The following is a 25,541-nucleotide window of genomic DNA, read 5'->3' on the forward strand; positions in this document are numbered from 1 at the left end:
TGTTTAGAAATGTGTGATTTAATTGTTCAGAATATTGTGGTGAAGACTAGATGGATACCGAATTGAAACCATACTGTCCAGCATATTTAAAAGCCAAACTTGCAATAACTTGAAGACACTGATTCTGCAGAATTATTCTTATAGAGATACAGAAAAGAATGACTGCTCCTGCACCTTAAAGACTGCTGCCCTATGCACTTAGAGTCATTGACCACTGGTCTATTTGAAAATGTTTAAATACTGTTTTACCCACTTTATATGTTTATGTATGTATATGTATCTACACTTTATATGTATATACTGTATTCTAGTCATGGCTCATCCTATATAACTACTGCTGTACACACTTTTTCTATTCATATACTGTCCATACTGTCTTTACACACCATTCACATACATATATATATATTTATGTTCCGGACTCTGACATTGCTCGTTCTGATATTGCTCGTTCTGATTTTTTTAAACAGCTGAAACAGCTTTTTCCTGCATTCTAGAACCATAATATTTATGCTTTATTCTATGCGGGGGGGGGGGGGGGGTGGGGGGGGGGGAATTGGATGTTATTCTGCATATCTAAGCATACCTCTTGAGCTTTCTGTATAGAAACGAAATATGCTTCTCTGCATCTCTGCTAAAATCTGGGTAAAAGATGGAAAGGAATGTTAGTCTTATTCAGTACAATTAGTTATTGCTTTCTTTTTTAAAGTCTACCAACCTTGCCAGCAGGCATACCAGTTAAGATAGTTAGACAAGCTAGCTAATCTAATTTGATTGATAGCCTGAAATGGCTTCTTGGTAGCTAGTTATAAGTTTAGGAGTTGGGGAACCTATATGGGCTTGCTAAAGCCAATACAATTGTTAAGTGGCTAGTAGTATTACAAAAAAACAAACAATTTATTTGTACTGCTAGATATTGCTGCATAGTTGGAGCTAGAAGCATAAGCATTTCGCTGCACCTGCGATAACATCTGCAAAACTGTGTACGTGACCAATAAACTTTGATTTGATAACTGGAAAATGTGAGTAAATTCATTATTTGGCATCAAGCAACATGGTCAAATATAAATAGTTAGACCATACAGAAAAGTGCTTGATTTATCATTCTTGGCTCATTTTGTTTTTAAATGGTCTGCAGCTTCTGAGAAAAAAAACTGTACACTACCAGTCAATTACCTCCAGAAATTAGCTGAAATTACGTTCAACAACCAAATCTAGGGGTTCACAGATAGTGTAATGTCATAAAAGTAAATCCATTTTAGAATAACATTTTCTTCTCTTATCCTTAAAGCTGGTTTAACCACTGTTGATATTTGATCGAGAAACAACAGTGGGGTGAAATGTTTGGCAGTTGGGTAGCAAGGGAAGCCTGACTGTTCAAGATATCAAGTCTCTTTGCATAGAGAAAATGAACCCCTCCCCTTTTCTTCTATCTCTGTCACATTTGTTTTACACCAGATGCTCTTCATTCGTGGTACTAGCTTAATGGCTTTTGACACACGCAGCATGTAGTAGTTTAGGGGTTTCCATGGGCAACACCCTCATCAGCTCCTCTGACACTGCCTGGGTGACATCTCTGACTAGAACTCCTTCCACAAAGAAAGTGACATCACTGGGTTCCTCAAAGACTAGCCTCCATGGAAGAGTAGGATGTCCATTTGATTTGAATTGGTGGGTAAACGGTCTTACCATGGCGCAGGTATGGTAAGACTCATGATGATCTGGGTCCAGCCTTTCAACCGTGTTTGATCTTTCTCACAATCCAGACGTGATCGAGAAGTGGTATGGTGACAAGGCGTGCAGCTGTGTGGCGTTTGGACCCCTACCTCAATGGATGTGCTCTAATGGCCACCTCCAGCTCGTTTCTCTCCGGTCGTCCAGTCGATGATGATGAATGTCAGGCTCATAGACATGAAGATGAAGCCCATGGCTGTAAAACAGGCAGCCTGAAACCAGCCAGAGAAAGAGTTGTTGGAATTGACCTTTAAGTCATTAAAGTTTTTTAAAATCTCGATACAAAGCCGGATTTCGGAAGTTCTTTCCAGAACCCATTGTGATACCACCCACCCACTCTGAAAACCTGGGGATTGTATGGAGAGTTTTAACAAACGTGTCTAGACAATGGCAGGAAAATGAATGTTATGTAAAAACCTACCGTGATCTTTGGTCTTGACTTCATTGGTTCTTGTTCGGTGGGAACAATGCGGAGGTAGAATAATCCTGGGAGGATGAAGATCAGACTAGGTGCAGTGGTGGCCCCTGGACAGCCAGATGAGACAATGAGTAAGTACTCTTGTATGAGGCATATGTAATGTAAACTGTCTTTCCTGTAGCGTTAAGGATGATGATGAGACATGGCATGTCTGGTTGATTGGTGAGTATGGAGGGAAAGAGCATCTGAGGCTGGATGGCAAGAACTGTAGTAGCCTATACTCATGAGCATATAAGTGCTTTTTTTCGGAGTCTCACCAATGATGCCAAAGATGTCTCGGATATTGGGCACAAGGATGACAAGAACGTTGACCACGAAGAGGAGACACAGGGCGATGGTGATATGGCGTGCCCAGTGGAAGGGTTTCTCTGGGAACAGGAGCTGGAGAATGGCTCTGCGAATCTGGAGAGAAACCACACACAACAGAGAGGACTCAGAGGAGTGTCTACAGTGAAACTTGAAACATGGCTGCCGAGTGTCAGTTATGAGGTATGTTTAAAGTCAATCAACCTAAATAAAAGACCCAATTGATGAAATTACATTCCATACAATACCAACTCCGGGTTGAACAGAGATTATAGGATGTACAACCCAGCATCAATTATTCTAAGCATGACACAGTAGGTTAACATTTAGAGTGAAATTGATATATACAGTATCTAGGCTATGTTGGTTTTGAAATGCAAACAATGTTTGAAATGCAAACCATTGGAAGCGTCCTTAGAAATACAGTAATAAGTACTTTTTGGGGCCAGGGACTTCTTTTGTGATAGCAAATTCATCAGGGACCCCCTTAAAACCAAAAAGAGCATTCCGGACTAACCAAGCCTCGGGCCCTGGGAAATAACATTTTAAAGGCACCCTCTTTGCATCGGAGAGAACAGTTAGCAGTTTTCAAGGTAATTTCCTGCAATTCTACCTCTATTCCCCATGGGGCAGAGAGACAATTTTGCAGTTTTAAAGCTTAAATTGCAGTGCATTGATGTTCAACATTTTTTAAAACGAAATACAAGAAACTTGAGTTGAAAACTGGATCATTGATGGAGTACTGTGGATCCCTGTGAGCCTCCCAGGCCATGTTGTGCATACAGTGGGGGGAAAAATATTTAGTCAGCCACCAATTGTGCAAGTTCTCCCACTTAAAAAGATGAGAGAGGCCTGTAATTTTCATCATAGGTACACGTCAACTATGACAGACAAAATGAGAATTTTTTTTTCAAAAAAATATCCAGAAAATCACATTGTAGGATTTTTAATGAATTTATTTGCAAATTATGGTGCAAAATATGTATTTGGTCAATAACAAAAGTTTCTCAATACTTTGTTATATACCATTTGTTGGCAATGACACAGGTCAAATGTTTTCTGTAAGTCTTCACAAGGTTTTCACACACTGTTGCTGGTATTTTGGCCCATTCCTCCATGCAGATCTCCTCTAGAGCAGTGATGTTTTGGGGCTGTCGCTGCGCAACACGGACTTTCAACTCCCTCCAAAGATTTTCTATGGGGTTGAGATCTGGAGCCTGGCTAGGCCACTCCAGGACCTTGAAATGCTTCTTACGAAGTCACTCCTTCGTTGCCCGGGCGGTGTGTTTGGGATCATTGTCATGCTGAAAGACCCAGCCACGTTTCATCTTCAATGCCCTTGCTGATGGAAGGAGGTTTTCACTCAACATCTCACGATACATGGCCCCATTCATTCTTTCCTTTACACAGATCAGTCGTCCTGGTCCCTTTGCAGAAAAACAGCCCCAAAGCATGATGTTTCCATCCCCATGCTTCACAGTAGTTATGGTGTTCTTTGGATGCAACTCAGCATTCTTTGTCCTCCAAACACGACGAGTTGAGTTTTTACCAAAAAGTTCTATTTTGGTTTCATCTGACCATATGACATTCTCCCAATCCTCTTCTGGATCATCCAAATGCACTCTAGCACACTTCAGACGGGCCTGGACATGTACTGTCTTAAGCAGGGGGACACGTCTGGCACTGCAGGATTTGAGTCCCTGGCGGCGTAGTGTGTTACTGATGGTAGGCTTTGTTACTTTGGTCCCAGCTCTCTGCAGGTCATTCACTAGGTCCCCCCGTGGGGTTCTGGGATTTTTGCTCACCGTTCTTGTGATCATTTTGACCCCACGGGGTGAGATCTTGCGTGGAGCCCCAGATCGAGGGAGATTATCAGTGGTCTTGTATGTCTTCCATTTCCTAATAATTGCTCCCACAGTTGATTTCTTCAAACCAAGCTGCTTACCTATTGCAGATTCAGTCTTCCCAGCCTGGTGCAGGTCTACAATTTTGTTTCTGGTGTCCTTTGACAGCTCTTTGGTCTTGGCCATAGTGGAGTTTGGAGTGTGACTGTTTGAGGTTGTGGACAGGTGTCTTTTATACTGATAACAAGTTCAAACAGGTACCATTAATACAGGTAATGAGTGGAAGACAGAGGAGCCTCTTAAAGAAGAAGTTACAGGTCTGTGAGAGCCAGAAATCTTGCTTGTTTGTAGGTGACCAAATACTTATTTTCCACCATAATTTGCAAATAAATTCATAAAAAATCCTACAATGTGATTTTCTGGAATTTCTTTTCTCAATTTGTCTGTCATAGTTGACGTGTACCTATGATGAAAATTACAGGCCTCTCTCATCTTTTTAAGTGGGAGAACTTGCACAATTGGTGGCTGACTAAATACTTTTTTCCCCACTGTATAAGGGTAGCCTATTTTGTAGATTAATAATATTACAGTGTATTGTATTGTATTGCACCCTCTAAACTTGTTTCACTGAACCCTTAGCCAAATGTGTTTAATCTGTTGTTGCTAGCAATATTTATTTAGAATAAAAAGAGATCTGGCCGCAGACCCACTGTAGTACCTCCGCGGACCCCCAGGGTGGTTCCCAGTTCAGGAAACACTGAATTAGAGTATGTATTTACAGCTAATGAGAGGAGGCTCTTACAGGAAAGAGGACCACAGGGACAGTAAGGGTGACTGCCACCAGCACGGCCACACGCACACACAGGATCAGGGTGTCCAGAGGGTCCACTTTGCTGTAGGTGTGCAGGAGCTCAGATTCCGTGTTCACTACATAAATATTATATGCACACACACACACACCCACAAATTGAGTATCATTTGAAATGCTGAAATCATAATTTTTTTCTGTAGAGTACAGTTGAAGTCGGAAGTTTACATACACTTAGATTGGAGTCATTAAAACACGTTTTTCAACCACTCCACAAATGTCTTGTTAACAAACTATAGCTTTGACAAGTCAGTTAGGACATCTACTTTGTGCATGGCCACTCCCGCCTTTAAACAGCTTGGAAAATTCCAGAAAATGATGTAATGGCTTTAGAAGCTTCGGATAGGCTAATTGACATCATTTGAGTCAATTGGAGGTGTACCTGTGGATGTATTTCAAGGCCTACCTTCAAACTCAGTGCCTCTTTGCTTTACATCATGGGAAAATCAAAAGAAATTAGCCAAGACCTCTGAATAAAAATTGTAGACCTCCACAAGTCTGGTTCAATCTTAGGAGCAATTTCCAAACGCCTGAAGGTACCACGTTCATCTGTACAAACAATAGTACGCAAGTATAAACACCATGGGACTACGCAGCCGTCATACCGCTCAGGAAGGAGACGCGTTCTGTCTCCTAGAGATGAATGTACTTTGGTGCGAAAAGTGCAAATAAATCCCAGAACAACAGCAAAGGACCTTGTGAAGATGCTGGAGGAAACAGGTACAAAAGTATCTATATCCACAGTAAAACAAGTCCTATATCGACATAACCTGAAAGGCCGCTCAGCAAGGAAGAAGCCACTGCTCCAAAACCGCCATAAAAAAGACAGACTACGGTTTGCAACTGCACATGGGGACAAAGATCGTACTTATTGGAGAAATGTCCTCTGGTCTGATGAAACAAAAATAGAACTGTTTGGCCATAATGACCATTGTTATGTTTAGAGGAAAAAGGGGAATGCTTGCAAGCCGAAGAACACCATCCCAACTGTGAAGCACGGGGGTGGCAGCATCATGCTGTGGGGGTGCTTTGCTGCAGGAGGGACTGGTGCACTTCACAAAATAGATGGCATCATGAGGAAGGAAAATTATGTGGATATATTGAAGCAACATCTCAAGACATCAGTCAGGAAGTTAAAGCTTGGTCGCAAATGGGTCTTCCAAATGGACAATGACCCCAAGCATACTTCCAAAGTTGTGGCAAAATGGCTTAAAGACAACAAAGTCAAGGTATTGGAGTGGCCATCACAAAGCCCTGACCTCAATCCTATAGAAAATGTGTGGGCAGAACTGAAAAAGCGTGTGCGAGCAAGGAGGCATAAAACCTGACTCAGTTACACCAGCTGTGTCAGGAGGAATGGGCCAAAATTCACCCAACTTATTGTGGGAAGCTTGTGCAAGGCTACCCGAAACGTTTGACCCAAGTTAAACAATTTAAAGGCAATGCTACCAAATAATAATTGAGTGTATGTAAACATCTGACCCACTGGGAATGTGATGAAAGAAATAAAAGCTGAAATAAATCATTCTCTCTACTATTATTCTGACATTTCACATTCTTAAAATAAAGTGGGGATCCTAACTGACGTAAGACAGGGAATTTTTACTAGGATTAAATGTCAGGAATTGTGAAAAACTGAGTTTAAATGTATTTGGCTAAGGTGTATGTAAACTTCCAACTTCAACTGTATATACAACTAAAGCCCTCTTGAAGCCCTGGTCTTACCGTAGAAGGTGAGGTAACCAAAGATGGCTGTGAGGAGGTACATGACGAACATGCCCATGATGGACACATTAGCAATACCCTGCATGCGCCTCTTGGTTGCGCTTTGGTGGAAAAGAAAGCAGTTTTTTAAATCTATTAATGAGGTAGAGGGATTACAGTACTAATGTTCCATTTATTACATAAAAAATGTCCCTTGATTTAATCAAAAGCCAACAGGTGTAGGTACATGTGTATGTGTTGTACTGCAAATTAGTATCAGTAAAGAAGGATAAAGGTTGTCATAAAGGTTGTCATTTCAACATTGTGATTTACATTTACATTTTAGTCATTTAGCAGACGCTCTTATCCAGAGCGACTTGTGAAGGGATCAAATTGGGGGTTCATATTGTTTTATCAACTTACTTTTTGAGTTCAGTGTAGATGGGAAGCACCTCGGGGTGACAAACAAAGGCGAACGCCAAGATGGGGATGGTATACGCCGTCTGGAAACCATATAAAGGGTAAGTTAACTTAGCAGCATCACACGAGGAGTGCTTGAGTAAACTCACAAGACTGTGTGGACATTTGTGCCACGCTGGTTCGGCTCTGCTTCAATACACATGGACAACCAGTTGCCCTGGCCGTAACATGATATGTGCATGGATGCACAAAGTCATTAGCATATTGAATGACATGTGCTCCAACTGCAAATAGCTCCTAACCTTATGTGGTCGTAGCACAGTAAGAACCTAAGACCAGAGCTGATGTGGAATAAACACTAAAACATATATTTTAACTGATATTTGTGTAGCTGTGCTGTAAACGCTCCATTTCCCTAACCTCCTGGTTTATGGTGAACATTTTGCCTTTGCACTGTCCCTCCTCCATGGTGGTGTTGATAATTGTTGTGTGATTGCTGCCATATGGCACCAGGGGGCAGGGGATGTTGAACTTCTTGTATATGACCTTAGAGAGAGAGCGAGAGAGAGAGCGAGAGAGAGAGCGAGAGAGAGAGAGAGAGAGGTCAGAGTTAGCAGAAACAGATCGATCCTCTATAGCTGACAACCATGATGACATATCTCTAGTTAACTTGTGAATTCCTGTCCCAAGCCTCATTCATCCTTCTGCTTTTGCTAATTAATCAAGTTCAACGATAGAATTTGTCACATGAACAATGTACCTTTCTGCAGTAAGGCATTTTAAAAAGTAACTTGTTAATGCCCAGAACTGTATCAACAGTGTAATCTAGTGTAATCTAGGATTGTGCTCAAGTATTCAAGCAACATTGAACAGTATCAAACATTTTAGCTATAGTTTTAACATATTACAATATTAAAATAATAATTTGGATGAATGTGGTTAATTTATAATGTTGCCCCCCCCCCCCCCCCTCTTGTATGTCGACATAATAATCAGACAATAACCCATTTCAGAAAGTTTACGTATCCATGTTGTTAGCAAATTTCACCATTGTACAACAAGGCCTGGCTGGCAGTGAGTATAGGAAACAGGAGCTCACATGAAATGTCATGTGAGGTGGAGTGGCACAAGATATAAATATCTCCTCATAAATTGTCAAGGGCACATTAGTACCACAGTCTTTAGTCTTTAGTCATGACTCATGCCCTAAACTGTTAACACATTTAGCACATTAACAATGGTAAAGAATCACTAAAAACAGACAATAGAAGAGCATGGACAATGGAAGTCCAATCATCAGGAGGAATTTAATTTCACAAATGCCGCATCAGAATATAATATTGAAATCTGTGATTGTTGGTATAATATATAGTGTAATATAATACAGTATACACATCCATCATCAGAAAGTCACTCACCGAGGAAAGGAAGAAGACCATGCAGGTGAGGGAGAAGCCACTGGTGTAACCCAAATACCCTGCAAGACGCAACCAAGAATTGTTACTACAACAAAAAAACAACAACCATCCCTCAGCCCAGCTGACAATGTTTGGTTTCCAGAACACGTCTGCTCCTGACCTAAAATAGATCCTTAACAGAGCACTGTCTATAGTAATCCAAATGTTTTGTTTTATGAATCAAGAGGTGCTGACTGAATGATAGACAGCCAATGAGGTCATTAGCAGCCATGAGGAAAGGTCAAAGGTCATGATGAGGTCAGTCACATACCCAGTTGTCTCATCAGGGCAAGTGGGAGGATGATGCACACACTGACGATGATGATGAGGTAATTCCCATTCAGGAACCACTCTCTAGTTTAAAACATAAACAAAACAAAAAAACATAGCCAGACACAAAAGTTAGTTACTTCTAGGTTCATTATGGCATGCAATGTAGACTATAGTAGGAAACATACTGTTTGACAATTGATGCAATGTTAGGGAAAAATGGCTTGTGGTTCTGGTGGGATGGCTAACACAGTTTGGGGGCCTGGGGGTAAGCACTGGAGACCTGGGGGTAGGCGTAAGGATTGTAAGGTGCGGCATGTTTTGCTGGGTCCATGTACAGTGCATTCTGAGAGTATTCAGACCCCTTGACTTTTTCCACATTTTGTTACGTTACAGACTTATTCTAAAGTGGATTAAATAAAAAAAAATCCTCATCAATCTACATACAATATCCCATAATAACAAAGCGAAAACAGGGTTTTAGAAGTGTTTGCAAATTTGTAAAAATTATTTACATAAGTATTCAGACCCTTTGCTATGAGACTCGAAATTGAGCTCAGGTGCATTCTGTTTCCATTGATCATCCTTGAGATGTTTCTACTTGATTGGAGTTCACCTGTGGTAAATTAAATTGATTGGACATGATTTTGAAAGGTACACACCTGTCTATATAAGGTCCCACAGTTGACCATGCATGTCAAAGCAAAAACCAAGCCATGAGGTCGAAGAAATTGACCAAGAACCCGATGGTCACTCTGACAGAGCTCCAGAGTTCCTTTGTGGAGATGGGAGAACCTTCCAGAAGGACAACCATCTCTGTAGCACTCCACCAATCAGGCCTTTATGGTAGAGTGGCCAGACAGAAGCCACTCCTCAGTAAAAGGCACATGACAGCCCGCTTGGACTTTGCCAAAAGGCACATAAAGGACTCTCAGACCATGAGAAAAGATTCTCTGGATTGAACTCTTTGGCCTGAATGCCAAGCGTCACGTCTGGAGGAAACCTGGCACCATCCCTACGGTGAAGCATGGTGGTGGCAGCATCATGCTGTGGGGATGTTTTTCAGCGGCAGGGACTGGGAGACTAGTCAGGATCGAGGGAAAGATGAACGGAGCAAAGTACACAGAGATCCTTGATGAAAACCTGCTCCAGAGCGCTCAGGACCTCAGACTGGGGCTCACCTTCCAACAGGACAATAACCCTAAGCACACAGCCAAGACAACGCAGGAGTGGCTTCAGGACAAGTCTCTGAATGTCCTTGAGTGGCCCAGCCAGAGCCCAGACTTGAACCCGATCGTACATCTCTGGAGAGACCTGAAAATAGCTGTACAGTGACGATCCCCATCCAACCTGATAGAGCTTGAGAGGATCTGCAGAGAAGGATGGGAGAAACTCCCCAAATACAGATGTGCCAAGCTTGTAGCGTCATACCCAAGAAGACTGTAATCACTACCAAAGGTGCTTCAAGGCACTGCATCGCAGTGCTAGCTGTGCCACTAGAGATCCTGGTTCGAATCCAGGCTCTGTCGTAGCCGGCCGCGACCGGGAGACCCATGGGGCGGCGCACAATTGACCCAGCGTCGTCCAGGGTAGGGGAGGGAATGGCCAGCAGGGATGTAGCTCAGTTGGTAGAGCATGGCGTTTGCAACGCCAGGGTTGTGGGTTCGTTTCCCACGGGGTCCAGTATGAAAAATAAAAAAATTATGTATGCACTAACTGTAAGTCGCTCTGGATAAGAGTGTCTGCTAAATGACTAAAAAGAAAGAAATAAAAAATAAAATAAAAAAATAAACAAAGGACTGAGTAAAGGGTATGAATACTTATGTAAATGTGATATTTCAGTGTTTAATTTTTAATACATTTGCAAAAATTTCGAATAACCAGTTTTTGCTTTGTCATTGTGGGGTATTGTGTGAGGGGAAAAAACAATGTAATCCATTTTAAATAAGGCTGTAACGTAAAAAAATGTGGGAAAAGTCAAGGGGTCTGAATACTTTCTGAATGCACTGTATAATGCATTATCCTTATCCTGGGTTTTAGCACCAAATATTGGGAGGGTTGACTAGTTTGGGATGGCAATGAAGAGGAATGAGGATGGTACAATGGACAGATAATAAAGATTGGATGGGGTTGAAAGTCCAGTCCTAACTACAGGAGGTTAGCTCTGATTGGTTGCAGAGATCAATCAGGGAGGAGTGATCTGGGCTTATGGGGATTTTAACAGTTAGCGTGTAGCATGTTACTCCCCTTACTAGGGCCCAGAGTGTTTCCTGGACAAGTAGCGTTGTCAAGAAAAACTCCTGGCCTTAAACATACATCAGTAGGTGTGCCGAAGACAATACTCCTCATGTTAGTTTGCTACACTGAGACGTGGAAAGGTGCTGCTCCACTTACCCAGTGTTTGATGACAAGCCCAGGAAGGCTTGAATGACCAGAGGCAACTCATACTTCACAATGAATAGGTAACTGGACATTGCTGGAGGGGATTAAACATATTTCAGAGTTGTTAACATCTATTATCATAAGAAAACACAGACACACACTGTCCATTTTACCTGTATTTTAGTTTGCCTAAAAATGCTTAGCAATATCACAACAACATTGGAGGAAAACTTTCTGTCATGAACCACTAAAACTTTTATGAGCCATGAAATCCATGAGTGCAGTGAAGCCATGAGTGCATTTGTATGTGACCATGTGGTTCTCTTACATTTACATTTTAGTCATTTAGCAGACGCTCTTATCCAGAGCAACTTTACAGTTAGTGCATACATTTTTTTTTTTTTCATACTGGCCCCCCGTGGGAAACGAACCCACAACCCTGGCGTTGCAAGAGCCATGCTCTACCAACTGAGCTACACGGGGCCTCTTCAAAACAGATACTATGTGTTAGTGCTAGTAGATGGATATACAGTGAGGGAAAAAGGTATTTGATCCCCTGCTGATTTTGTACGTTTGCCCACTGACAAAGAAATGATCAGTCTATAATTTTAATGGTAGGTTTATTTGAACAGTGAGAGACAGAATAACAACAACAAAATCCAGAAAAACGCATGTCAAAAATGTTATAAATTGATTTGTATTTTAATGAGGGAAATAAGTATTTGACCCCCTCTCAATCAGAAAGATTTCTGGCTCCCAGGTGTCTTTTATACAGGTAACGAGCTGAGATTAGGAGCACACTCTTAAAGGGAATGCTCCTAATCTCAGCTTGTTACCTGTATAAAAGACACCTGACCACAGAAGCAATCAATCAATCAGATTCCAAACTCTCCACCATGGCCAAGACCAAAGAGCTCTCCAAGGATGTCAGGGACAAGATTGTAGACCTACACAAGGCTGGAATGGGCTACAAGACCATCGCCAAGCAGCTTGGTGAGAAGGTGACAACAATGGAAGAAACACAAAATAACTGTCGATCACCCTCGGCCTGGGGCTCCATGCAAGATCTCACCTTATGGAGTTGCAATGATCATGAGAACGGTGAGGAATCAGCCCAGAACTACACGGGAGGATCTTGTCAATGATCTCAAGGCAGCTGGGACCATAGTCACCAAGAAATCAATTGGTAACACACTACGCCGTGAAGGACTGAAATCCTGCAGCGCCAGCAAGGTCCCCCTGCTCAAGAAAACACATATACAGGGCCGTCTGAAGTTTGCCAATGAACATCTGAATGATTCAGAGGAGAACTGGGTGAAAGTGTTGTGGCCAGATGAGACCCAAATCGAGCTCTTTGGCATCAACTCAACTCGCCGTGTTTGAAGGAGGAGGAATGCTGCCTATGACCCCAAGAACACCATCCCCACCATCAAACATGGAGGTGGAAACATTATGCTTTGGGGGTGTTTTTCTGCTAAGTGGACAGGACAACTTCACCGCATCAAAGGGACGATGGACGGGGCCATGTACCGTCAAATCTTGGGTGAGAACCTCCTTCCCTCAGAAAGGGCATTTAAAATGGGTAGTGGATGGGTATTCCAGCATGACAATGACCCAAAACACACGGCCAAGCAACAAAGGAGTGGCTCAAGAAGAAGCACATGAAGGTCCTGGAGTGGCCTAGCCAGTCTCCAGACCTTAATCCCATAGAAAATCTGTGGAGGGAGCTGAAGGTTCGAGTTGCCAAACGTCAGCCTCAAAACCTTAATGACTTGGAGAAGATCTGCAAAGAGGAGTGGAACAAAATCCCTCCTGAGATGTGTGCAAACCTGGTGGCCAACTACAAGAAACGTCTGACCTCTGTGATTGCCAACAAGGGTTTTGCCACCAAGTACTAAGTCATGTTTTGCAGAGGGGTCAAATACTTATTTCCCTCATTAAAATGCAAATCAATTTATAAAAATTTTTACATGCATTTTTCTGGATTTTGTTGTTGTTATTATGTCTCTCACTGTTCAAATAAACCTACCATTAAAATTATAGACTGATCATGTCTTTGTCAGTGGGCAAACGTACAAAATCAGCAGGGGATCAAATACTTTTTTCCCTCACTGTATATATATTTTTTATACCTTAAGGGGCTTAAAATTCAAAATCTTAGAGGGGCAAAATGTTTTTGCACTTTTATAGACAGAGGGCCCCATTCAATCAAACTCAATGACCCAATTCCTCCTCCTAGGTACTTACCACCAATGTTGTGAAAGGTTATAATGACACCCGCTGCTATTTTTCCTGGGTGTCCAAAAGCCCGGAAGCCCAGCTGTTCATAGGCACGAATACCTGAACAGACAAACAAGACATTAGTCTGTTAAAGAGTAGACATGGGACAGGATCTATATGCAAGGACATTAGATGACACTTTTATCTAAAGCAACTTACAACAGTGAGTGCATACATTTTTGTATTTGTGACCCCAGCGGGAATCGATCCCACAATGACTAATTTACAGGCAGCTTGGTTCATATGGTGGATCCCTACTTCAGGTTTGTCTTTTTTTTTTTAAGCTAGGCATTTCTGTCAGGCATTTGTGGAGGGGTAAAATCACAGGTTTTTCAATGGTCCAAATGGGAAAGGGAAAGTTTGTTGACAGAAAAGTCTGTTCACTTTTCTCATCTTGTTAAACTTTGTGATTCAGCTTCTAATTTGTCTTTGATTCCTAGGTTTAGTCCTAAGTAACACATACTCACCCACAACTCCAGCACTCTTAAGCAGGAGGTGAACTGAGTAGCTGGACAGACAGGCAATACATGTCAACAGGATTCTGCAGAGCACAAACAACTGACTTAGAGTATTTTGGAAAGGTAAACCAATGTTGAAATAATGAATCCCATGGTCAGCCCACCACTTCACAGATTCATCAAACAAACGAAGTAAACACTACAAGAATAGACTGCCCTCCTGTGACAGCAAATTGATTGGGACAATGCTCAAATTATTTATTCATAAACATTTAAACAAGTCTTGACTCCTGACTGGACCTGGCGTGAATGTGAGCAACCCAAAGTGCAAAGCATGCTAGGGAGCCATATCTGTGGTGTGCTCACACCCAAGCTATGATTCATCAGCTAACTCTGCTATATTTAACTCCTGAAATCTGACACCCACGTGTCTCAAATCTCCCCATAAAAATTACATATGGACACACCAACGCACACCACTCTTCGCCACTGTTCTTTTAACCATTCGAGGACTGTAAATGTCATATAATTTTTGTCAGCATTCCACTGTACTGTTTTGGTAACATTGTTGCTATGTGTTGTGCAGTAACAGTGTGTATCAAATATTGGGAGGATCTGTAACCTTTTGACAACAACAAAAAACACGACACAAATAATCCTTCCCCCCAAATCTTGTCCTGCCAAGAGCTGTGTAATATTTAACTTGGTGGGGGTGTGTGTGTACTAATTAGTCTGTTGTCACTTCAAAGAATCACATAGGGACACAATGTGTTGCTGTACTCACATAAAGAGAACGATGCCTGTGTTTGACATGGCGTACGACAATCCCAGAATTCCACTCCCCATGATGGCGTTACTGAGGTTAAAGACGGACATTCCGAAAGAGGTTTTCCCCTCAAACTGCCAATGACACAAAGACATGAATGTCCATTGTTATAACTCCTCATAATGACATTTCATGACATCTCAGCATAAAAAGGATGACTACCGGCTCCAAAGCTGTTGCCATAGTTCTTCATACTCACATCTGTAAACTGGGGCTTCTTGGTCCCATCACTCTTATGTGGTAACATCTCCTCTTCCTCTTCCGCCTGCGGGATACTATGAAGTCAATCAAACCAAGGAAATAGAAAAACTGTAAGGTTAAACAACACCCAATTTCATCAATGTCCAACTTTAGCCAAGCAAAGTATAATTATAATCCATTGGGTGCTTGAAAATGCTATCCATGAAAGAGTACTGTATCCATTTAAATGTTTAAAATACATCTGAGGTAAACTAGTGTTTACAAATAGCATGTTTTCACAGGTATTTTTCCAGGTTTTCAACACAAATAAGATACCTTCTCTGCAAAACCATAATGACAGTGGATTTCATTTAACTTGTTTAATCTGCTCAAAATAGCCAAACAAACATAGCAATAAAATTCTGTGCAATAAAAATAAAACTGTGTTTTCATTTCGCCTTGCCACAAGATTGTCACACCATGGTTGTTAGTGGCTCCCCACTGTGCAAAAACTAGTTGAATCAACATTGTTTCCACGTCATTTCAATAAAATAAATCAATGTGATGACGTTGAATCAACGTGGAAAACATCGTCTTTTTTTCTCCCAACTTTTAACCTAAATCCAATGTCATGGTGAAATGCTTTGTTGCTTTCACGTTGAATTTGCATTAGTTGACAGCTAAACCCAGAAATAGACTGACATCACAAGACCATGTCAAACTAGACTGTAGACAATTTATCTACACAAACAGTGACAAATATAAGGTGTTAATAGTCTTGTTTGTCAGAAAACAAACACAAATATCCTTGGAATTTGTGGAATCTTGGTGGCCTTTTTGAAATCAAAATACTATCATGCACACAACTGGCAGAATGATATTATCTTGCATGCCAGGTAGCAATTAATGCAGTCAAAGAGGACACATACCCATCTTCCAAAGGGACAAAGCCATGGTGTTGACCATTTGATAGCTTTTGGAGTTCCATATTGTTTTGGCTGATACAAAGAGGGCTGGGTGTGACTGATGGTTCTTCACTGACTGGAGGAACACATTGAAGGATTCACGAGGAGGCTAAAGTTCCAATCTGAAACAAAGATAAAAAGATAAACATTAGATAAATGAACAACTTATCTTTTGGATGTCATTCCAGATGGTAGACTAAACAATGTAAACAGTCAGGTTTTACATACATTGAAAGCGGTTTGGGGAATTTGCACGTCGCAAAGTGTAGCCTAGACTCTAGGGTAACTGTGGGAGTTGTCAAGGTGTCTGTCACTATGGGACCACATGTCTGCTTCCCACCAAAGGAATCCATAGCACCACTCTCTCCCTGCGTGTGTCATTTCATTTGATGCCTCTGGTTGCATTGCCAGTAATGAGACTCCTGACTACTTTTGGATTCCTTCCAATAGAATTCCTTCCAATAGAAGTCCTTCCAATTGAAGTCCTGTCAATAGCATTTGAATTAGGACAACCATACTGTAAACAGCTGATATCAAATCACCTTGCTCAATGTTTCTGACACACCAGGATTTGGAAAAGTCGGCTGTTACCATTACTCTTTCAGAAGGGTTTGGTTTACTTGGCAGATCTACCTTGAAGACTTTCTGCAGACAACTCATAATTGATGTAATCCTTTCCTCCATTACAAAATGAAGTACAGAATGTTAGTGCCAGTTCTTTTTTTGTTTCAATCAACTCACGTTTCCCCGAAAAGGGATGTAAATCTGATATAAACACTGTGTTTCCATCACATACTTCGTTGTGAACACAGACTTTGTACACTGTTATTTTTTAATATTTTATGTCCCGTGTAGCTCAGTTGGTAGAGCATGGCGCTTGCAACGCCAGGGTTGTGGGTTCGATTCCCACCGGGGGGCAGTATGAAAAATGTATGCACTCACTTAACTGTAAGTCACTCTGGATAAGAGCATCTGCTAAATGACAAAAAATATATATATATATGTATACAGGTGAGTGCCATTGAGATAGGAATCTCTTTTTTAAGGGATCCCTGGTATTGGTTTAGCATTTCACTCTTGTCCATCTCCACTGCAGTGTTACTAAAGGGTAAGATACATACCAGCCCTATGCCAACTGGTGTGCCAGCTGTGATTTGACGTCATTACAGATGAAACTGGCAAACAAGAAATGTAATTATTTGCTGAACAAATAGTCATATGAGGCTGCAAATAGAGTCATATGAGGCTGCTTACATAATGCCTTCTGATACACTGACACAAGAGTTACAGTGCCTTCAGAAGGTATTCACACCCCTTGACTTTTTCCACATTTTGTTGTGTTACAGCCTGAATTTAAAATGGTTTACATGTAGATGTTGTGTCACTCATCTACACAAAATACCCCATAATGTCAGAGTGGAATTATGTTTTTATTTCTTTTTACAAATTAATAAAAAATGAAAGCTGAAATGTCTTGAGTCAATAAGTATTCGACCCCTTTGTTATGGCAAGCCTAAATAACTTCAGGAGTAAAAATGTGCTTAACAAGTCACATAATAAGTTGCATGGACTAACTCTGTGTGCAATAATGGTGTTTAATATTGTTTTTGAATAACTACCCCATCTCTTTACCCCACACATACAATTATCTGTAAGGTCCCTCAGTCGAGCAGTGAATTTCAAGCACAAATTCAACAACAAAGACCAGGGAGGTTTTCCAATGCCTCGCAAAGAAGGGCAACTATTGGTAGATGCGTTTTTTTTTTAAAGCAGACATTGAATATCCCTTTGAGCATGGTGAAGTTATAAATTACACTTTGGATGGTGTATCAATACACCCAGTCACTACAAAGATACAGGCGTCCTTCCTAACTCAGTTGTGAGAAAGGAAGGAAACCGCTCAGCGATTTCATCATGAGGCCAGTGGGGATTTTAAACCAGTTACAGAGTTAAATAGCTGTAATAGGAGAAAACTGAGGATGGATCAACAACATTGCAGTTACTCTACAATACTAACCTAAATGACAGAGTGAAAAGAAGGAAGCCAGTACATACAAAAAATATTCCAAAACATGCATCCTGTTTGCAATAAGGCACTAAAGTAATACTGCTAAAAATGTGGCAAAGAAATTTACTTTTTGTCTGAATACAAAGCATTATGTTTGGGGCAAATCCAACACAACACATCACATCATTCATATTTTCAAGTATCGTGGTGGCTGCATCATGTTATGGGCTTGCTTGTCATCGGCAAGGAATAGGGAGTTTTTTAGGATAAAAAGAAAAAGAATAGAGCTAAGCACAGGCAAAGTCCTAGAGGAAAAGCTGGTTCAACAACCAACTTGATAGAGCTTGAATAATTCTTTAAAGAATAATGGGCAAATATTAGACAATCCAAATTTGCCAAGATCTAAGAGACTTACCCAGAAAGACTCACAGCTGTAATCGCTGTCAAAGGGGATTCTAACATGTATTGACTCGGGGGGTTGAATACTTTTCTAATCAAAATATATTTGTGTTTTATTTTCCATTAATAACAAATAAATAAATAAAAATGTCTTCCACTTTGACGTTACAGAGTATTTTGTGTAGATCATTGACAACAACAAAAAAGACAATTAAATCCTTTTTAATCCCACTTTGTAACATAACAAAATGTGGAAAAAGTCAAGGGGTGTGAATACTTTCTGAAGGCCCTGTATACAACAGGATAAGGCATGTGGCCCTTTATCAAGCCTTGTCAGTTGTGTTGGTCCACTGCCAAGGCAATGCTGTATTTTCTAATCTTATAGCTAGGCTACTTTTGTTCTCAGTGTGCTGTATTACAGTCTTTTCATTCAAAAACATGGACTGACTAGCCAAAGAAAACATTCAAGTATATCTCAACTTTCAACATGTAGGCCTATGCTTAACCCATAACTAATGTTCTTTGCTACCCCCACACAACATTTTGGTCTATTTTATTATGGCATGAAAGTACAACCAATATACAATATATTGGATAAAAGCAGCCATACATCATAGTTACTGCTTTTGAAAGTATGCTTTTCTGTTTGACCTTTCCATAGAAAACATTACTGCTGTGTTGCACTGCTGAACCCAATGACCCTCTAGAGGAAAGATGTGTTTTATAGTACAAGTGATGTGGGATGTTGGAATTCACATTTAAATGCATGCCAGAAGTTTTCTTAAACCCTGGGATGGATACGTGGCTCACTGGCTCCAAAGATGCAGTTTGGAGTAAGTCCAGGTTTTTTACCAGCTGCAACTCCCCACCAGTTGCTAGAGACCTCAGCCTTGTAACCTATCATGTCAAATGCGAGTTTGATAAGGTTTGATGCACTCTGACATCACATGACACATCATGCACTTTCAAACGTGACTTGGGTAGCGGGTTCCCTACATACCCTAACACGTATTATACTTTTTCTGAGAGACACATGATGATTGGACATGATTGGATGATTTGTCAGAATGTGACTTCTGATGACCCATACTCAGTACTTTGATAGGTCACACTTTATTTGGATAGTCCGGATAGTCCATCTGTAGATGCTCTACAGATGGTCATACTATCAACAAACTATCTGTTGATAAGCAACCTGTTAAGGTTACGGTTAGGGTTAGGTTTAGAATAAGGGTAAGGGTAAGAGTTACGGTTAGGGTTAAGGTTAGGTTTAGTAGATAGTTAGTTGAAATGTTACTGATAGTCTGTAGAGCATCTACAAATAGACTATCCAAATAAAGAGTTACCCTTTGATATGTGTAAATTGTACCTCAATTCTGCTCCATGGGGCAACTCTAGTTTCTATATCAATGATACCCAACAGAATTTTGCTAGGACTGTCTGGGAGTGGTCTGAGTGGGGAGGGGTAAACTGAAAACTGGCTGTTATTGGCAGAGAGGTTTGGAACTCTCTTTCTTATTGGTCTATTAAGTAGGCAGGCCAAAACTCCATCCCACAAAAACAGGCTGAGATTTCAGGCTGTCTTTTCAAACAGCTCTTACACTAAAAGATCATTATCATCATTTTCACAATTTCACAGTATTATTCCAACCTCATAGTGTGGAAATATATATAAAACAGGAAAATCTAGTTTTTGACTTCACTGGGCCTTTAAGGAATCTACTAAACCTCCCAACACATTTTTTCATTTTGAACTGATAGACAGACCAGAAGAGGTCATGTACTTTAGACTAGCTGTCGCCAATGGCGTCGGCTAATAGGGATCCTAATAAATCAAAAAATCCCTACACACACCTCCCCTGAGAAAACTGGTTATGCTAATGCATTTAATGTAGCTATTAATCTATATCATGCAGCTGTTTATAAACAACTTACCCCTTTTAAAAACAGTAGATTGTTCACTGAAGTATCTTCCTCTAATGTACTAAGATCCGATTCAGGTAACAATCTATCCTCTAGTGAGTCAGTCAGTCAGTCCGCCCGTTGATATATTATTTACTTAACCTTCTCAGCACCCAGTTAAAGCCCAGTTAAAACCTTTTGGAAAGAGTGAGTGTAGCAAGAGATAAAGAGAAGAGGAGATAAAGGGAGAGTGGGAGTTTTCAGTGACAGTTTATGAAGTAATACCACTTCACTATTTATTTTCCCTAAATCTTTAGTGCTCCAAATATTTAAAGTCTGTGTGTGTGTATGTGGTGGGGGGAGTGCGATGGGGGGGGGGGGGGGGGGTCTGTCTGCAGTTCCCACACCCATTCCACCAACATTCCTTTCTCTGTCTCTCTTCCTTTTCACATTTCTACATTGCTACGTTACATGTGTGATTTTTCTCCTGGCTAAGTCGCTCCCTCTTCGGCTAAAATCTTAATTCCAATACATTAAGAGCCCCTGGCAAGAAGGGTCGGGCAAGCCCATACTTGCATTGCGTCTTGGGAATCAAACTCCAGAATATGTCTTTCTACTCTGTTCTCACTTCACACCAACACAAAATGTCTCTAAAAAAAATCAACACCCAACCACCACCACTACTACAAACAAACACACAGATACATGCACTGGTGACCCATGCACACAAACGCACGCACACACACACATTATCTATTTCTGAACGCATTATCTACATTGCAATGCTCTTTCATTGAAATGTAGTATTTTTCTGATGTTTATGTTGGATGTTTTAGGAAGTTGAGTGCTTTTCCAGCCATAGTGTTCGGCAACCAATACAGACAGGAAATCCTCTCTGAGTGAAGAAGGATGATCTCAGGTTAAAAAAGGTCTAAAATTAGAGTGGTATTTCTGATCAAATGTATGTTTTAAGATTTAGCTAAAAAACTAGCTAGGTTTCTTATATGATGGATTATTGACTGACCCATCAGAAAACACATAGCTTAATCTGTGATGAGCAGAAAAAGTTAATAGTGGGAGTTCCATCAACCAATCCTGCATAGTTTTGTCCAACAGAAGAACCACAAATATGTACCACCATGTGACGGTAGTTTGAAATGGTGGATAGACATTGCAACTTCCCTCTGTTACTGAAACTAGTATTAAACTATTTGTATGATACCAAGGCTGAGTTGCTGAGTGAGTGAGAGAAACAAATGTGCCTGAAGAAAAAATGGGAAAGTATATGGCACAGCAGAGCACAGCAAATAAAACACCATCCGACCCCCTCTTTTCGAGGGGTGTATACATTACATATTATGTAATAACCTTCCATTTTTGTATTGCTTTCCATTGGCTGATTGAGAGGTTGTTATGCAGATTATGTAAATACAATTTGAGGAACAGCTATAAATTATGTTCTCCAATGGTAGGATCAACTGATTCTTGCATTTATTAGGCAAAGTGAAAAAAGGGGTTTCTTGCTCAAACAACTGAAGTAGCCAGCAGATCCAACCCGCTTGCTTACAGCTGCAATAGGGTCGGTAGCAGAAGCCACAGCAGCCATTTTGGAATGGCTGTATCAGCCAATCAGCTCCTTCGTTGTTCAACGTGACGTGCCATTCCATAATGGCTGCTGTTGCTACTGCTAGCTAGCATGAGGACGAAAACGGCAGTTTACTTCAAAACATTCAATCTTCTTGGTGTAACAGTTGGGATAATGGGACAAAATCAGAGTACAACGCATTTGTCATCCCTGGATTGAAGTACGTTTTCCAAGCCATATCTCACCCTGGCTCCGTGGTGTCTTATTATACACAGGAATGCTGTCCAACCCTAGTGCAGCTGTAGGGAAGTGGGTTGGATCCGCTGGCTAACAACTGAAGTAAAAGGCACTCCATTGGACACTAGTGTCCAGTAGACACTCTCTCAGTTATAAAAATATAGTGTATTCCAGATCCATAGTTGAAAACATACTGTGACATTTCTGTCAGAGACTTTTGCAGAGACTTTTGCATTTACAGACAAAGAATGAGATCATGTTCCATGATGAGTGGTGGGTTTGATTCACATTACAAAACAGTCAGAACTGAAAAATATGAATCAATCATTACACTTAACTACAAAACATGCTGTTCTGAGCAAGTCCCTAAATACAGTGTCAGTCACACAAAGGAGACAGTGGCCACTGCATTTGCTGTCAGTTGGTGCAGTTAATCCTGTGCGCTCACTACTTATCACACTGTGTCTGTCTTTGACCTTTCTAAATGGACTTAATCAGACCAGTGTTCCAACAATTCATATATATATATATATATATATATATATATATATATATATATCCACATACATGACACTGCTCAGGAAAACACAGAATCATGAATACTGAAAAAAATACTTTAGTACTCAAATTTGTTGTGGAAGTCAAATCAAGTAGTTCTACTGACAATGACAAGTTCCACAATGCTACCTCACAACATTCCCTACTGATGTCGACCAGTGGAATTTCCATTGTATTTTACCGTTCTTGTCAAGTTCCTCCTACGACCCCCACGTGGCATGGCAATAAATAGAGCATAATAAAGGACTGGGTTCTCTTACCTTCAAATGCAGAGAACGTAGAGTTTCAAAGACAGAGAGTTAGTGAAGTGTGTCCTGAGAAGAAGAGATGTTTTCTTGGCCAAGGTGTTGTTTTGCCCAATTGCAATTGGCCTGAGTTTATAGCCAAGAAGAAAGAGCAGAGTGTCTGCTAGGGGTAAGGGAGAGGGTTAGGGGGCGAGCACATATAGAGGAAAAGGCACTAAAAGGGAGGGCTGTTCAAAATGATGGTCTCAAGTTTCTTGTGATGTCACACGTGCTCACTACTATAGCTGCTGTCAGAAGCAGGCGGGCAGGGGCATTTTCTCGCAACAATTGCTCCATTGGGAATCTATCACATTTGGAGAAGGCACACTCAAATACACTAGACCCATTGACTTGTTGTCCTATCAACATACTTCATTCTCACATGCCCCCCTGCTCCAAAAACGGGCAACATTGGAAATAAATAGGGTGAGGTGATCATTCTCTGGTAGCCTAAGAGTCTGGCCCAGTGGTATGAGTTACATCAGGTCCCCTTATGAAATACAGTGGAAAGAAAAGGTAAACCCCAAGGCTTTATGAAGCTAAACTCAAAACTGGTGAAAGCAGTCAAACGTTTTAAACTCAATTGAGTCCTTAGGACAAAGCTGCATCCAAACACCAGATGGCAGAAAGTGAAAGTACTCCCATGGTTGACATTCTGATGTCATTATGTGTTTGTCACTAGAAATCTCTACATAAAAAAATTAATAGAAAAGTATAGCCTGTAGGACGCATAACATCTGAGATTTGATGAAGAAAAAAAATACACTGTTTATAACTCTATAAATGGCCTTGGTCCCCGACAGATAGTAATATAGTTACAATAATGTCAAGATCAATTAATATTCATCATATCGGTATAAAAATTACTAACAACCCCCTTGAAAAAAGGATACAATATGACACGTCTAAATAATACAGGTTCCAAAATGCATAGGCCAAAATGCAGTCAAAGTCAGGGTGTGTTCCAGCAAGCCTAACGAAGCCGACTGTTTATGAAAGTCGTCGAGTGAAGTCAGGGGAGGTCTATCTGTGACAGCCGAAAGTCGGACACTGTAGTGGTTTTCCTACAGCAAGGCTCAGATGAAAAAAGTTTGAACATACCTGCTATTATTTATAAACGTTTTTCTGTATAAATTCTTTTTCGCTCACCAAGCTTGGAGTGTTTGTATGGAGGTCGAATTTGGTTAACAAAAAATGAAATGGCTTATTTGCTACGTGTGGCTTATTTGATTGAATAGAAGTTTCGTAATGCTTAGGTTCTTACGATTGTACTGATATAAGTAGGACAAGTGACATCCCGGCAACTTTGAGAAAAATACACTTTATATCCCGCAGAAAGTAGGGGTGATGAAGGTGCTGCAGCAGGCCCTGAACTATCAGAAGAAAAAAATACATATAAATAATTTGTGGTCACACCAAATGATGTGTAAAAATCCTGGATGATCTTGGCACACCTCCTCCATTGTAAAAAAAGATTTAGGAAGCTATAGAAATGTATTTATTAATGTCTACATTTGTTTTTGATACATTTATTATATTACAGACACCTTAATCCATACTTTTAAATTATATTATGTGAGCTAAACACAAAACAAATATTGACAAATTTTTCCTTAAAGTATTTGTTTTAGAGAGTAATAATGTTACTGTCCCCACTACAACAACAAAAATACTTAAATACATGTAATTTTGTCCTTTAAACATTTAATTTAAATACTGTAGAATTCCATTCATTCCTATGGAGGACTGCTCACTGTGGAGTGCCAATATGGCCAACCGGTGGCTTCAAAGCCTCACCACCTCCCTTCCAGACACACTCGACCCACTCCAGTTCGCCTACCGCCCGACAGATCAATGGACGACACAATCGCCATTGCACTGCCCTCACCCACCTGGACAAAAGGAAAGCATATGTTAGGATGCTGTTTCTTCGACTACAGCTCGGCCTTCTAAGCTCAACACAAAGCTCACGGCCCTGGAACTGAACTCCTCCCTATCCAACTGGGTCCTGGACTTCCTGACGGGCCACCCCCAGGTAGTGAAGGTAGGCAACACCACCTCCGCCACACTGATTCTCAACACAGGGGCCCCGCAAGGGTGCGTTCTCAGTCCCCTCCTGTATACCCATGACTGCGTGGCCTCACACAGTTCCAACTCCATCATCAACTTCGCTGATGACATGACAGTAGTAGGCCTAATTACCAACAATGACGAGACGGCCTACAGGGATGAGTTAGGCACTCTGACAGCGTGGTGCCAGGTAAACAACCTCTCCCTCAACGTCAGCAAAACAAAGGAGCTGATTGTGGACTTCAGGAGGAACCAGGCTGGGCACGCCCCCATCCTCATCAACAGGGCCGCCATGGAGACTGTCAAAAACGTTAAGTTCCTCTGCG

At 41.0% G+C, this 25,541-nt stretch overlaps 1 protein-coding gene and 1 long non-coding RNA gene across 5 annotated transcripts in view; both read right to left on the minus strand.

Annotated features, from left to right (window-relative positions):
- Positions 1 to 25,541, minus strand: part of LOC311150356 — a 684,587-nt gene that overhangs the window by 444,255 nt on the left and 214,791 nt on the right. The gene's annotated exons all lie outside the window — the stretch shown is intronic.
- Positions 533 to 23,350, minus strand: LOC311150060 (sodium-coupled neutral amino acid transporter 3-like). 3 transcript variants are annotated; one of them, XM_084187307.1, is made up of 17 exons: positions 20,515 to 20,749; positions 17,294 to 17,347; positions 16,137 to 16,294; positions 15,227 to 15,302; positions 14,986 to 15,101; positions 14,211 to 14,284; positions 13,711 to 13,803; positions 11,476 to 11,557; positions 9,083 to 9,165; positions 8,773 to 8,831; positions 7,775 to 7,900; positions 7,358 to 7,437; positions 6,956 to 7,056; positions 5,165 to 5,289; positions 2,470 to 2,614; positions 2,156 to 2,259; positions 533 to 1,946 (listed from the first exon to the last, which is right to left on the minus strand). In XM_084187307.1, exons 3-17 carry the CDS (start codon positions 16,193 to 16,195, stop codon positions 1,842 to 1,844), a joined length of 1,428 nt encoding a protein of 475 aa, XP_084043433.1. In that variant the 5' UTR covers positions 16,196 to 16,294; positions 17,294 to 17,347; positions 20,515 to 20,749; the 3' UTR covers positions 533 to 1,841. The 3 variants fall into 3 exon arrangements, with proteins under 3 accessions (XP_084043433.1, XP_084043434.1, XP_084043432.1); XM_084187308.1 differs by lacking the exons at positions 17,294 to 17,347; positions 20,515 to 20,749 and adding an exon at positions 23,122 to 23,350; XM_084187306.1 differs by lacking the exon at positions 17,294 to 17,347.

The sequence above is a fragment of the Coregonus lavaretus genome (genome assembly GCF_964263955.1).
Source record: "Coregonus lavaretus genome assembly, chromosome: 22".
Classification (NCBI taxonomy): Eukaryota; Metazoa; Chordata; class Actinopteri; order Salmoniformes; family Salmonidae; genus Coregonus; species Coregonus lavaretus.

Bases quoted from the DNA above. Each gene is read 5' to 3' on its own strand.
- LOC311150060 (XM_084187308.1), bottom strand. From the start codon at position 16,195: ATGGAACTCCAAAAGCTATCAAATGGTCAACACCATGGCTTTGTCCCT. The intron at 13,804-14,210 runs GTGAGTATGTGT...TTGTCTGTTCAG, and splicing joins TAAGAGTGCTGGAGTTGTGG to GTATTCGTGCCTATGAACAG. The intron at 8,832-9,082 runs GTATGTGACTGA...TGCGTCTTGCAG, and splicing joins TGCCCTGATGAGACAACTGG to GGTATTTGGGTTACACCAGT.